Source organism: Peromyscus leucopus, chromosome 8b (genome assembly GCF_004664715.2).
Source record: "Peromyscus leucopus breed LL Stock chromosome 8b, UCI_PerLeu_2.1, whole genome shotgun sequence".
NCBI lineage: Eukaryota > Metazoa > Chordata > Mammalia > Rodentia > Cricetidae > Peromyscus > Peromyscus leucopus.
In genome coordinates, this window is record NC_051086.1 from 88187491 (window position 1) to 88202049 (window position 14559).

At 51.5% G+C, this 14559-nt stretch overlaps 1 protein-coding gene across 13 annotated transcripts in view; it reads right to left on the bottom strand.

The window, feature by feature from the left end:
- Mapt (microtubule associated protein tau) overlaps positions 1-14559 on the bottom strand; it is a 105834-nt gene that overhangs the window by 38487 nt on the left and 52788 nt on the right. For 6 of the 13 annotated variants that reach the window (XM_028882677.2, XM_037201433.1, XM_037201431.1 and 3 more), the window contains exons 2-5: positions 13560-13671; positions 10405-10491; positions 7143-7229; positions 2248-2313 (exon numbers count right to left, since the gene is read on the bottom strand). In XM_028882677.2, the coding sequence (XP_028738510.1) occupies positions 2248-2313; positions 7143-7229; positions 10405-10491; positions 13560-13629 (310 nt within the window). In that variant the 5' untranslated portion in view covers positions 13630-13671. The remainder of the gene's footprint in view (positions 1-2247; positions 2314-7142; positions 7230-10404; positions 10492-13559; positions 13672-14559) is intronic. The other 7 variants (XM_037201432.1, XM_037201440.1, XM_037201438.1 and 4 more) reach the window with 2 other exon arrangements.

Consider the following 14559-nt stretch of genomic DNA (forward strand, 5'->3'; position numbering starts at 1 on the left):
TGCCCCAGGTGAGGCAGGAGCATTGGGACCCCTGCTCTAACTGCTCACCCAGCACGCTGCTCACCAGCTCAGCCGGTCTAAGCACGTTGTTTTTTCCCTGGACCAGTCATGTGATATTCGTGTAAAAACCCTCTTTAGAGCATCTGGCTGTGCGTGAGGGATGAGGGAGTCCACTTGAGTCTTACTGACTCAATAAGGTCCTCAATGAGGTCACCCTCTGGTTCTGTTAGATCGCCCGTTTGGGACAGAGTCTCCTACACTTGAGGCTGGTGTCAAACTCAGTAGGTGACCAAGGGTGACCTTGAACCCCTGGTTCTCCTATCTTTACTCTCCAAGTGTTGAGATTACAGGCATGTGCCACCACACTTGGGTAACTGAAGTTTTTGAACATCCTACCTGGTCCCAACACAATATCTCGAACAACTACCCAGTTGCTCTCCTGTAACAAAACCTATAATATTCTCAAAGGCTTTGGGGACATAGAAGAGAAGTCTGGGTGGGGGAGGGTATGAGGGGGAGAACATGTGTATCCACAAGTATGTGTAACTCCGGACACACACCAGTAATATGTCCACTAAACCTCTGTCTCTAACCCTGTGGGACCAGTGTGGCTGGCTCACTACCAAGGGACCCAGCTCCAGCCTGGCCCTCTCCTTCCTTCTGCCAGACTGAGTTCACAGTGACATTCGTCTACGGTCCCAGTGTCAAGGTTGTCACATGATAGCTGATCAATCATGCATTCTACATAGGATAGCTACTGTCTAGACAAAGCACCCATTTCTGCTCCTTATCAGATGCCTTATTGAGGCCCTTGATCTGGCTCAAGGATCGAAGTAGGAAACCAGCAGGGTCCGGCTACCCAGTACCGGCCGGCTCATGGACCAGAGGCCAAAGCAGCTACCAGCCATGATGCCACCCCACAGACTTGGGCCTCTACTACCTTCAAGAAGATGCTCCCTAGAAATTATTTTTGACTGGGGTGTCCTGCAGTCTGATATACTGCAGGCCTTTCAAAGACTCCATTCAAGTTGAGGCGAGGCCTCAAACAGACCCACACAGTAAACACCTGCAGTAAGCATACATTGCTGTGTGTGTGAACTGATGAGGAACCTAAGCATAATCAAAACTCCTAGAGGGAGGATCTGGGCTGGGAGAATGATCTCTTCCGTCTCCAGGATACTATAAACTTCTCAGTAAATATGAAACAGGGGCCAGGATGCAGCTCAGTTATCAGAATGCTTGCCTGGCACACACGAAGCCCTGCGTTTGATCCCGGGCACTGCATATACTGGGTGTGGAGGCACATACCTGCAACCTTAACACTCAGGAGGCCGAAGTAGGAAGATCAAAAGTTCAAGGTCATCCTTGGATACAAATGGAGGCCAGCTTGGGCTACATGGGAAGTCATCTCAAACAAACAAACAAACAAACAAAGAACCCAAACCTTTCAACACGCAGCCTCACTGGGAGTGGGGGAGGGGCACAAGGTAAACAGGACCAAACAAAATCTCTCCCCAAACTCCTCCTCAGGAGCCTAGTGTCCAAGTCACCAAAAGGGGGATGAACCAGGCTAGAGGTCAGTGAGACTTTCTTCACAAGCAGCAGAGTCCTTCATAGGCAGCTAGAGGACAAATACTCTATCATTTTACAGAGGAAAGGACACCATCTCCCAGCTCCTCTGTCGTCTGTGGGCCTCCTTGTTATACAGGACACTCAAGTTCATCTATCCAGAAAAATAGTTGAAAACAAAGCTAACTCACGCTTTAGCTACACCAGAGGTCTCCACTGCCTAAAATCAAGACTCCCTAAGGTTTTAAAAATTCTTTTTAAAAATGTGTTTTTGATAAACAGCTGCAGAAGAGTACTTGTCTTGACTACAGAAGTTTGGTTCCTGAGAAGAAAATTAGAATAAGGAGTGAAGACCACGGAGAAGGAAGCTCGGATGGACAAGTTCTTTGGTGACGTGACTGACAGGTCATAGGGCGCTGTGGGAGCATCACCCACCGTGCTCATCACAAGGCTAGGCAAGGCCTGTTTCCTTCAGGACTCTCCCCCCCACACACACCCTCCACCCCCCAGGAATGAATCAGAATGGTATTAGAAAACTCTGTGTCTACAGAGCCCAGGTCTCCTGGACTTGCAAATTAGGACCCAGGGCTAAGCTGTCTTTTCAAGGCAGAGCCCACCGGGTGCTCCCATCTCCCTCCTCCTGATCTCTGAGTCCTAGAGGCGATTCGGACTACTGACCTTGAGTCACATGCCCAGCGGCTTGGTCCTCCAAGTTCGGGGTATCTCCAATGCCTGCTTCTTCAGCTGGTCCAAGGCAGCAAAGGGAGAGGACAGAAGTGGACAGTTACTACTTGCTGGGACCCGTGTTCTCTGTACCTGGCGCTTCTCACACGAAACGTGCAGGAGGGGTGTGCCCTGCAAGGTCAGCTGCTGCACTCCACTCTGCAAAGGCCGCAGCTAGGGACAGTGGTGACGAGATGTGCCCAGACAAAACCCACGGCTACCACACACCTTCCAGGTGACTGCGACCTAGGAGGAAAGAGCTTCTCCACAGGGGGCCGAGGTCCTGCGTCTTGCCTGGCTCCACAGAGATGCCAGGACTCTCAAGACCACTGCCTGCCCTGGCCAGCACTTCGGGAGGACAGGGGCTCAGGGAGAGGTTGCTGGGGTGAGGTAGCTGGGGTGTGGACCCAGGAGCCGCCACTTGCCCAGCCTCTCTGAGCCTGTTTCCTCATCGGGAATCTCAAGGATAGGATTCGGGTTTGTCTTGTAGGAGGATAGTGAAGGTGTGGAGAAGAGAATCTGACACACAGGAGGTGCTCAGGCTGCTAAGTTTCTTCCCTCTAAACCCCTCACACATCACGCCGCCTGAAACCAGCATTACCTGGCTGGAGCAAGGCCAACAGGGCCTATGCGCAGCTTTTTGGGGTCTCTGTGTTCTACTTAAGGAGCCGACAGTCACCCCAAATGAAGAAGGCTGAGAAAGTTCCAGACCACGGGAGCAGTACTCCAGTTGGTAAACACTTATGGGGGAACACAGAAACCAGGACACAGCTATGGGACACACACAAGTCTAGACACACAAGTCGAGCGGTAGGGTTTATAAAGCAAGCTGGCCCATGCTGACCTCAAGGCCTTGAGGCACACCAGAAGTTGCTGCTTTCGAGAAATGCTCACACAGTGCCAGCTGGGCCGTCAGCCTTGTCTCTGGACTGAGGTGCTCGGCCTTTGCACCTAAAACTGCAAGCCAGTTTTCACTTCACTTGCTACCGAGGGCACGACAAGGAAAGAGCCTGGGTCACCGCACAGTCACGTGGTGTCCTGGTAAGCACCTAGCCAGATGGCTGAGTGAGGGTGGGGCCACAGTGAGTGGCGGTGAACTTGGAAGCTCTCCACCCACCAGTTATCAGCTCAGACCCATCTAGGTCCTCTGTGATACCCAGGAGGAGTTTTGGTGACAGTTCCTTGTCAGATAACACAACAATGGTCACATATTGTGTCAACTGTCTGGGAAGGCAAAGTCCAAGTGCGGATTTGGTCTGAGCAAGATTACGGGAATGGAAGGCAGGCTCAGAGCCACAGCAAATCCAGCTAAGCAGTCGTGGAGTCCTTAGCAGACCTAAGGAGGCATTCCGGGACTCCATCACTGTCCTGGCACTGGGAGAGTCTATTCATCTTCCCCTGCAGTGCCGGATTGTGACATCCTGCCCCGGGTGTGAGGTCAAAATGGTGTACCACTAAGGACTTTGAATGTTCCCCGGGAGTGGGGTGGGGTGGAGGAGCATTTTCAGGGAGGTACAGGTCTCCTGCTCTCCAGGGAGACAGGCCTCCCACAGTAGCAAGTCACACAGCATCCTTGGGCAGCTTCACTGAGCACCAAGAAGCAGCAGACGAGTGCTCAAGTGAGGGCAATGTGAGCTACCAGTTTCACCAATAGCTGGAAACCCGCTCAACTCTAAACCCAGCAGGAGGCGACTGGCCCTTCCCCGGGGCTGCGGTGGCTCCAGAGGGTCTTGCTATGTAGCTTATCCTTGCACTCACTATGTACCCCAGGCAGGTCTTGAACTCTTGATCATCTCACCCTGCCGCCCAAGTGCTAGGATAACAGTCAAGTGCTGGCATGCCTGGCTTGTCTCCCTGGTCTTCAAGGCATCACCTACAGACAGACACTTGGCTCCTGCTCCCTCTGGCTTGTGAGCTGGTGGACTGCAGTCAGGGCCCTGCCCAGGATCACAGCAGGAAAGGGGAGGGCTGGCCCAGCTACGGTGGCTGAGCAAAGGAGCATTGTCTGTGAGCAGCAGTGCAGACAAGATGGATGACTGTTTTTCCCCCATGGAACTGTGGGCACAGGCCAGAGGCGGCATCTTAGATCACGCCTAAGGGGTCACTAGTGGGAACGAGTCATCCTCCACAGAGGTGATGCTGCAGCTAGATCCCTGAGAGGAGGGATGACATGTCCCTCAGAGTCCGAGGCAGAGGCATCAATCTTTATGGAAGCAGGACATAGGAACTGAGAGGAAAGAATCTGGACAGATTCAAGAAAAGTCTCTGTGGCCGTTTATCTTCAGAGTCAGCTTGCCTAGATTTGGAACCACCTGGGGAACTGCTGAGGCACACATGTGGCTATGTCTGAGGGTATTTATAGATGGGATTCACTGAAGTGAAGACCTACTTTGAATGTGGCTGGCACCATCCCATGAACTGGGGCTGGGGCAGTGACGAACAAAAGCTGATGAAGGAGAAAGGTGCCCAACGCTACACTCCTCTGCTCCCTGTCCACCAAGAGGGGAAGAGCTTCCTCCACCACACATGCTACCATAATGCCCTGCTCAAGGCCACGGAATTAAACAACTGTGAGCCCTCTGGGTCCATGAACTGAATAAGGCTTTCCTCCTGGAGTCGTTTCTGCCAGGTATCTGGACACTTATGAGAAGCTAATACAGTCTCCATGAGAGAAACGGTAGCCTCTAGGCTCCTGCAGGGAGTGGGAAGCTGCCACTGCCTCCTCCTACATGCTTGCTCTCACCATCCCAGAGTAGGGGCTGGTTTAGAACAAGGTTGTGGGCCTGACCATCACATCAGATTGGCCCTTCTGATAAGCATTTATAAACTGTGGTTTTTCCCCCTCTTCACACTTAATTAATAACATGGTGAGTGTAGAGGGACCCAAAACAGCTTGACCACACAGCTGCCATGATAGGCCTAGAGGCCCAGACACAGCTTCTGTGACAGGCTTACTGGCAGGCAACACCCAGATCCAGGAAAAGCCATAAGCTGACACCACCCAGGGATCTACCCAAGGATGGGGAAGTACCTAACATCCCAAACGTTGCAACCATTAAATAAGATAGCCAGATGTTCTTGAACCTAGTACACACCTATTTCCCCTTCTTACCAAGATACTCCTAGCCAATCAGGGTCCTGAACCCTGGAAACCCCTCACCCCAACCTCTGCTATGATAAAGACCCTACCCTGCCTGGGCTCTCTGCTCTCACCGCTGTGTCAGACAGACAGAAGGACCAAGCTCAGAGCTTGAAATAAAGGCTCTTTGCTTTTACATACAGGATTCAGTTTCTGTGGTGGTCCTTTGGGGGTCTCCATGACCTGGGCATAACCGTGGGGATCAAGTTCTTGGGGTTCATGTATGCTAAACCAGGCACTGAGCTACATCCCAGCCTTTTGCAGGCTGTTTTGTGACCATGAAGCATGTGGATAGTTTTCATCCCAGACAGAAGACAAATTTCTTCAATGACAAAACTTTGAAGGGATAGCCAGAGACAAAAATCAAGTCAGCCATGGCGTCACCCTATAAGGTGTTCTGTGGCTTTCAAGCATCCTTCATTGCTCAAAGCTGAGGCCTGGCCAGGCTTTCAGAACTTCTAGTCCACCTGTCTCAGAAGGTCTCCCTGCTAGTCAATCACTTTGCAAAGCGGAAACACATTTTGAAAGACAGGGATGGCACTGCTTGCTCCATAATGAGCGTTCTCAGTGAATGTGTGAGGGAAAGCTTACTACAGACTGCTGTGATGTTTACTCTTTGTGGTCAACCTGATGGAGCTGGAACCCACCTCTGGGTGTGGAGACACACCTCTGTGCCTTTGAGGGTATTCACAGGAGGGAGGACCTACCCTGAATACGGGCAGCGCCATCCCCTGGGCTGACGTCCTGGGGAAAAAGGAGAAAGCCAGCTGAGCACCAGCATCCAACTCTCTCTGCTTTCTGACATCAGATGCAACGTGACCAGTCACCGCCACCTCCGCCACCATGCCTTCCCTGTCACGTGGACTCCATCCCCTGAAACCAGGAGCCCGAACAGACCTTAAGCTGCTTCTGTCGGGCATTCGTCACCACGAGGAAAAGAGTAACTAGCTAGCATGGTTGCAGAGAGCCCATCCAAAGGAAGGGACATTTCCCATCTCCACTGCCACAGTGTCCCATGAGCAGTGACTAGGCAGTTCTTGGTAAGTAAGTGGACACCTCAGGTTTATCACACTGGAGTTTTTTTGTGAGCCCCTGGAAGAGGACATGTGGGGAAGGCGATCCGGGGCTCTGGGATGTGACACAGGCTGACTCATGAGGGACTGAGCAGCCCCAAGCCCAGCCCGTTTTAGGCCAGTGTGCTGCCTGACCAATGCCTCCATCATCCCCATGGGTAGCACAGGACACAGAGACAGGGTTGGAAGGCAGCACAGTCCTAGACATGGACCTGTGGTCACACTCCTGAACTCCAGGACCCGCCCATTAGACCTTCAAAGAGATCCAGCTATGTGGTCACAATGGCATGCTGGGCGCTCCAAAGGCAAACTGTTCCCTGAGGGCGACCTGCTACTTGCTACAGCTGGAACCGGAGAGGAAGTGTGAGGACGGCAGAGGTCTATCCTCTCTTTCCCCAGAGAATCTTGCTGAGAACATTTCTAATTGACATGTTGACTGAGGCAGGATCCAGCAGGAATCCGAGGACTCTACACCCTCGTGGGAAGCAGCTAGACTCCAAGGCAGCCACTGCTAACTAGCCAAGATCCCCAGAAGTCCGAGTCACTTACATATCTGCTTCACTTGGCTATGAGGATGACCTGTTCAAGGCAGGTCCGCCGGGCTCTGGCGGCCCTGGGGCTCTGGGCGTCACCCTCACCTGTGGTTCCTTCTGGGATCTCCATGTGGGGCTGGGCAGCAGCCTGCTTGTCGGAAGCTCTCTCTTCCACTAGGGGCGCAGTCACGTCTGGAAACCACCAATAGTCACCCTCCTGTTTATACAGGGGCAGTGCTGGGACAGGGCCTGCCAGCCACATGCAAGAAAAGCCAGCTCGAAGCAGGGCCACAGTTCTCCTCCCATTTCCCCAGTTATCAGAAGTGAGGCAGCAAGTCACCTGCCTGGAAAGCCTAGAGGGGCCATGTAAGCACTACAAGGACATAGCATGATTGGGGGTGGGGGGTCCCCTAAAGAGAATTGATGAAATCCTGAAGGCAGCTGTGTGATCTTTATGGCAATGCAGGGTGCCCACAGCTGGGACCCAGGCAGTGTGAGGAAGCTGAGGGTGAGAGTGAGCCCGTGATTTTCCTGTGAGGCCTGGGCAAGCACTCTGTCACCTCTAAGCCTTTGTTTCCGCATTTACAGAACAGGAGTGCCATCTCTTGGTGACCTTAAAAACTTCTACCGGTTTTAACTCCCTGCCTCCCCAACCTCCTAACACCCAATTAAAAGGCACAGAGTTCCATATGTGGCAACAACCAGGCCAGGTTCTGTCCAGAGTCCAGATTTCTAGCGGAGGCAAGAGATAGGGATCACAGGCTAGGAGCTGGGGGCGCCATCTCTTCAAGGGAAACACTTCAGCTCAGAAGTCTTCTGGAGCGCTCTGCCTCTCCACCATGCATGCCCGGCACACACACCTAAGGAGTGGCCAGCTCTAAGAGATTCCCAGGATTCCACACAGCTTAGTCCACAAAGGCCATTTTCACTACGATCCTCTCTGGTGCCGATAAAACTGCTAACAAAGCGCAGCCCAGGCTACCCTCCCTCCCTGAGGGCGAGAGTGAGGCATGTGGGACCCACGCATGTACAGGTCCAGACTGCATGAGGGGGAGTTTCTTCCAGGACAGTGCTGACAGAGTACTGAAAGCCATGTTTGGGAAGCCGGCACCGGGTTTAGCATCGAGTTTCAAGCCTTCCTCAGGGTGGCAGACAGCTTGCAGAACTGTCCGAACAGGATGAGCAGGAAATGTCTTGCATCACTGGTTTTCAGGAGGGCAAAGGGAATCTGGCCAGGATGTTCTCACCAGGCTAAGGGCCATGCCACCTGCATCCTCCAGGGATGAGCCAGCATACCAAGCCAATGGCAGGAGCTTGACAGCCATGTTCTGGATTTATCCAAAGGCAGATGCTGGGGGAGATGCGGAGGCCAAATTCTCATTCTGTAACAGAACTCCTGAACAATGTGCCGGGCTGCAGGAAGGGCTCAGAGTGGATGTTCCGACCTCCTCAGGCGGTTAGAGAGACGGAGGGACAGTGTTATGGACAGTTAGTTAAAAGTCATTCTCAATGTCCTTTTTCCTTCATTTCTTCTACTCAATAGGTTGAAAAAAAAAAAAAAGATGCCCAACATCCCAGCCTTGCTGGCCAGAGACCCAGTTCTGGCCAATGAATGAAAGTGGAAACTGCCAGGTTGGACTTAAAGTTCTCATTTTCTTAATTCTGCAACATATCTGGTGCTTTGGGGGTCTTTTTGGCTACTTTGTTTTGCACTGGTTCTTTTCTTTTCTTTTTGAAGATTTCTTTTCTTTCTTTTCTTCTTCTTCTCTTCTTCTCTCTCTCTCCCCTCCTCTCTTCTCTCTCTCTCTCTCTCTCCTCTCTCTCTCTCTCTCTCTTCCCTTTCAACAGGGTTTCTCTTTGTAGCTTTGGCTATCCCAGAACTCACTCTATAGACCAGGCTGGTCTCAAACTCAGAGACCCACCTGCCTCTGCCTCAAGTGCTGGGATTGAAGGTGTGTGCCACCACCACCCAGCTTTCATTTATTATTATGGAACATGTGCATAATGTGTCTATGTGGGCACAGGCCATGATAACATGGAGTTTCAAGGACAGCTTTGTGGAGTCTGTTTTCTTTCTTTTTAAAATAACTTATTTATTCTTATTTTATGTACATTGGTATCTTGCCTATGTGAGGGTGTCAGATCTTGGAGCTATAGACAGTTGTGAGCTGCCATGTGGGTGCTGGGGATTGAACCTGGGTCCTCTGGAAGAACAGCCAGTGCTCTTGACCACTGAGCCATCTCTCCAGCCCCCGTCTGTTTTCTTCTTTACACAGGTTCTGGGAATTGGACGCTGGTCACCGGGCTTGTGTGGTAAGCACCTCTTAGCCTCTGAGCCATCTCTCCAGCCATAGCTCCTGGTTCCAAGGCAGACACAGTGTTTGGGAATAGCAGCCATCTTTCAACTATGAAGCGACAGTCCAACCACTTAGGATGGCCAAAGATGAGTAAGGGGCACATAAATGACCGTGGGGGGGGGCTGTACGCACGTGCAGACGTCTTATGATGCGAGGCAGGCAAATAAGCCTCTTCAGTTAGGAGGTCTTTCCGCTTTCTGCAGTCAAATATGGTAGTCTTTTCTCCCACCCCCACCCCACCCACCTCTGAGACAGGGTTTCTCTGTTTCTCTGTGTAGCCCTGGCTGTCCTGGAACTCACTCTGTAGACCAGGTTGACCTCAAACTCACAGAGATCCGCCTGGCTCTGCTTCCCAAGTGCTGGGATTAAAGGCGTGCACCACCAATGCCAGGTGAAATGTGGTATAGTCTTGACTGACCCACATGGGAAGCAAGAGAGACCAAGGAGCATTTCAGGAAAAAGACAAGCAGCTTCACGACAACCAAAGGACCAGACACCAAATATCTGGAGTGGATGGATTAGAAGAGAGAAAACAAACTCCATGCCCAAAGTCCAGAACCCAAGAAATGAAGACGCCACACCAAAACCATTCCTAACACATGAGCAGGGAGATGTCTGACCTGCCTCCCTCCTCAGCCAACTGAGCAAGCATTCTGGGCCCTGGTTGATCCCTGAAAGAAATGAGGGGTCATGGAAGGTAGTGGGTACAGGATGGGAACCCTCCTGAGCTGTGCGTGAGCCCCACTGTGCCGTGCAGCCCAGCTTCTCCAAGCATGGAACACGCGCACACACACACACACACACACACACACACACGATGATGCCCAAAGTGCACACTGCTGAGCCAGGCACAGAAGCAGGGCCCGGCTCCCAAAGCGCTGCCCTGCAAAGCACTGCGTAAGCGTATCTCAGCCAGCAGGACAGGAAGCAGCGGATGCAGCGCCGGAGGGGTAGCTCAAAGCAAGGTAAGGACCAGGCTGAAGGGCGTGGGGGGAGTAGGGAGGCCCCACCTTCAGCAGTTGGGGTGCTCTTAGCATCAGAGGTCTCCGACCCTGGTTCCTCCGATCCATCATCGGCAGGGGGCTGTGGGGGAGACTCTGGAACATATACAGTGAGCCCTCAGACCTCAAGAGGAACCTTCAGTGTGGATACCGTAGCTTTATGATCAAACCATGGAGGGACCAGCCTCCTCTCCGCCCCCCATGCCCCCCTCCCCGACACAACCATACTCCACTCCTGCGGTCCCTGGAGGAAGATGTGGGTGATGTGTGTCTGCTCCTGGGTGGGAGAAGACAAAGCTTTAATCACCCAGGTCCAACTGAGGACAACCTGGCAGCGGATCTAGAAAGCATGCTCCTGCATGCTCAGAAATCCCTCCACTGTGGCATCTCAGGCTTTGGGTCACAGCGCCTCAGCGCTCAGCTCAGAAAACTCACCCGCCTCCGTGCAGGAGAAGTTTCCGCTTCCATGCCTGCATTGGCTGAAGGGTTTTCTCTGCTAACTCTCCTAGGCTTTTGTAACCGGGGCTGTGCTTAAAGGGCGTGTGAGACCCTTCATAGGCGATGGCCATTCTGTCGCTCTGTCTTCGCCTTGGTATGAAGGGCTCAGGGTAGCCCTGTGTCTCAATAGGAAGGTTCTTTTTTTCTTTCTTTTTTGCTATGGTGCAGATGTTGACTGGGAATCTCCAGAGGCTCCAAGAGCCAGCTGTCCTCTGTATCAGATGGACAAGTGGACTCTGGCCATGGGGGAAAGTTCAGTATCACCTCACGCTCCACAAGAGATTAACACCCCCATCAGGTGCAGTCTGAGCACCCACTCTTCGGCAAAGAGGGGTCCCACCTGGAGCCCATTCAATCAGCTGTCCTTGAAAACAGAATTCAGGACAGAGCTGTGCTTAGCTAGGCACACATCTTCCTGATATACGAGAGAGCTCGAAGATGGAAGCCATACACTCACGAGGGCTGGTTTTCTCAACCATGCGAAGACTGAGACCCATTCTCGGCGAGCTGGCTGTATGCACACGGGCGAGGGAGGGCCTTAAGGGCCATGCTTGCCAAGGCAATACTGTAACATGAGAAATGGCCCTTGGGCTGGGTGCGGTGGTGCACACACTTTTAATCCCAGCACTTGGGAGGCAGAGGCAGGGGGATCTCTGTGAGTGTGAGGCCAACAAGGGCTACATAGTGAGTACCAGGACAGTTGGGGCAATGTAGAGAGAGACCCTCTCTGTCCTTGATGATGGACGACTGGACAAAGAGGGAGCAGTGTTCAGGTCACAAAACTGCTGGAGGTAAACCTGAGGTTTGTGTCAAGGAGGTCTAGACTAAGTGAGACAGTGCGAGGTCCCCAGGGAGCTACAGGACATTATATGAAGTCTGACCAGGGCTATGGCGAACCAGTGGGTGGGGAGCACTGAGCATGGATGGCACTCGCTAGGCTGCAGGGCTCCTGGGACATTCAGTGGAGACAGATGCTGTCCCTTGGGGCAACAGTGGTATTCTGGGGTCCTAGGGTGATGGGGGGGTGGCTGGTTCTATGGGCGAAGCAGAACACAAAGAAAGACAGATGGAGTTCAAGTACAGTGAGGGATGAAATGCTTACACAGCCAAAGAAGGACCTGTTTTATATTTTCTTTATCACAGTGTCTCACAGATCCTAGGCTGGGCTCAGAATCACTTTGTACGCCCATCCTCATCATTTACATTATCCTCAGAGGGAGGGAGGAGGGAGAAGAAGTCCCCATTCAAAGGCCTGGGAAGTGTAAACATCAGCACCTCCTCCACTCCACAGCCTCTCTGGCTGGATCCAGTCCTATTCCAACGTTTAGCATCCACTTAGACACCCTCTCTGTTCCGGTATTCAGCGTGTAGGCCCCTGCTATTATTCAAAACAGTCTTTTGTCACTATCTGAACTGTTGTTAGCACTGTGATACTTTCTGCTGAGTCAGAGCTGTCTGCACACCTACAAACAGCTCATTATAAACCCCCAGTAGCAAGATTTAATTCATGAAAATCTCTTAGGTTTCTTTGGCTTTTGGGGGAGCTATGGGTAGGGCAACACACTTGTTTCACAGCACCTTCCAGGGGGTAGCAACTTTGTGTGTGTGTATGTGTGTGTGTGTGTGTGTGTGTGTGTGTGTGTGTATGTGTGAATGTGTGTGGTGTATTAATATAGATGAACTTTGCTGGATTTTTGTCTTGCAAGGCGGTGTGGAGAGTGTTAGCATAGAACGTGTGAGTGTGTGTGTGTGTGTGTGTGTGTGTGTGTGTGTCTAAGCACCCCCTTCCCCCAGTGAGTTTGGAGGAGGAGAGGTCGGGCCAAGTCAATGTGGCCAGAAGACTACATTACAGACTGCAGTTTCAATTAATGAAACTAAATTTGAGAAGTGCTTTAAAAATTTACTTCTATTATTTTTATTTATGCATATGTGTGTGAATCTGTGAATGCCATATAGGTACAGGGTGTCGGTTCTCCAAAGCTGGAGACAACAGATTCTGTGGGCTGATGGATGTGGGTGCTGGGAACCCAACTCAGGTCCTATGGAAGAGCAGCAGGTGCTCTGAACCTTTGAGCCATCTCTCTGAGACAGTCTGAGACAGGATCTCTCTATGTAGTCCTGGCTGAACTGGAACTCACTATATAAAACAGGTTGCCTTTGGCCTTGTAGCAATCCTCCTGCCCTGCCTTTTGAGTACTGGAATTACACACCAGCGCCATCACGTTCCACTCCTGATGCAGTTCATTAGTGTGGATAGACTCAGAATCCCAGAGTAACCTATTCTCGCCCGATAGAGTCCAGATGGGCAGTTTGTGTAGCTAAGGACTTGAAGAGGCTCCTTTAGAGCTGAGAAAGACAACCTCTCCTCCAAATACCTGATCTGCAGAAGTGAATTTTCAAACACGTTCACATTTTGACTTTTCTTAGCCCACTCAAATTGAGAGGTCCCTCTCCTAATGATCTAATACTACGTAGTATGAATGCCTCCTTTAAAAACTACAGTTTGATGGTGATGAGGAGACCCCTACTGTGTTGAATTGCAGTGATGTTTCTTAAAAATAAAAAAATAAAAACTACGGTTTGAACCCTTCTTGCCAGCCCTTGCTGAAGCCGACACAGACTGTGTCCCACTGTGGCTGGCCTGCTGTGCATGGCTGTCCACTGACCTTTTAAGCCCTGGTCCATGTCTCCGTCTTGGTCTTGGAGCAGAGTGTAGCCCCCTGCATGATCTTCCATGGTGTCAAACTCCTGTCGGGTTCAGCCATACTGGTTCAAAGCCTGAAGAAAAATAAGGCAAGAGAGAGAGAGTTATAGGTGGGATGCTGAGACCAGCAACCTGACCTCTTAGGGACAAGGAGAGAGGCACCCCTCCCCCAAGTCACAGTAGGAGGACCTCAGTTTCCCCACTTCCCATCCAGAAGACTGATGCTCATTCTCACTGAGTGTTCAATATCCCCATCATCTGCCATCTCATTAGCTCATATCCACAACCACCAGAGGAAGCAGCTGACTTATGGTCCGTCAGTCCCTACTCTTTCCATGGCACTGACAAGTAGGTAGTTCAACAGCACCTCCCTTGTCAGGAAATAGTGAATGGCCTTGCCCCATGAATGCCAACTGACTGCAAAACCAACTCTCCAAACTCCTGGGCTCAAGGGAGCCTTTTGTCTCAGCCTTCCAAACGTTTGGGACTATGGCTTGCCTGGCTGTCAGCTATGTTAATACTGAATATGTATTTTTTTTAAGTATTTAAAAAAATTGTACTTATTTTTATTTTATGTGCATTGTTGTTTTTTGCCTGTATGTATGTCTCTGTCAGGTGTTGGAGTTACAGACAGTTGTGAGCTGCCATGTGGGTGCTAGGAATCGAACCTGGGTCCCTCTGGAAGAGCAGCCAGTGCTCTTAACTGCTGAGCCTCCAAGCCTATATCTTTTTTCAGGAAGCCACACCCCTACCCCAATCTCAGCTCCTGTCTCTGACTCTTGAACTCCTTTCATTGATTTCTGAGACAGGGTCACAGGTAGCACAGGCTGGCCCCAGACTAGCTATGCATCCAGAAACAGCCTTGAACCTCCACCTCCTGGGTGGTTTACAGAAACTAGTCACCACCATGCCGTGATCATGCAGAGCTGAGGTGGAATCGAGGGTTTCTGCACCCCAGGCAA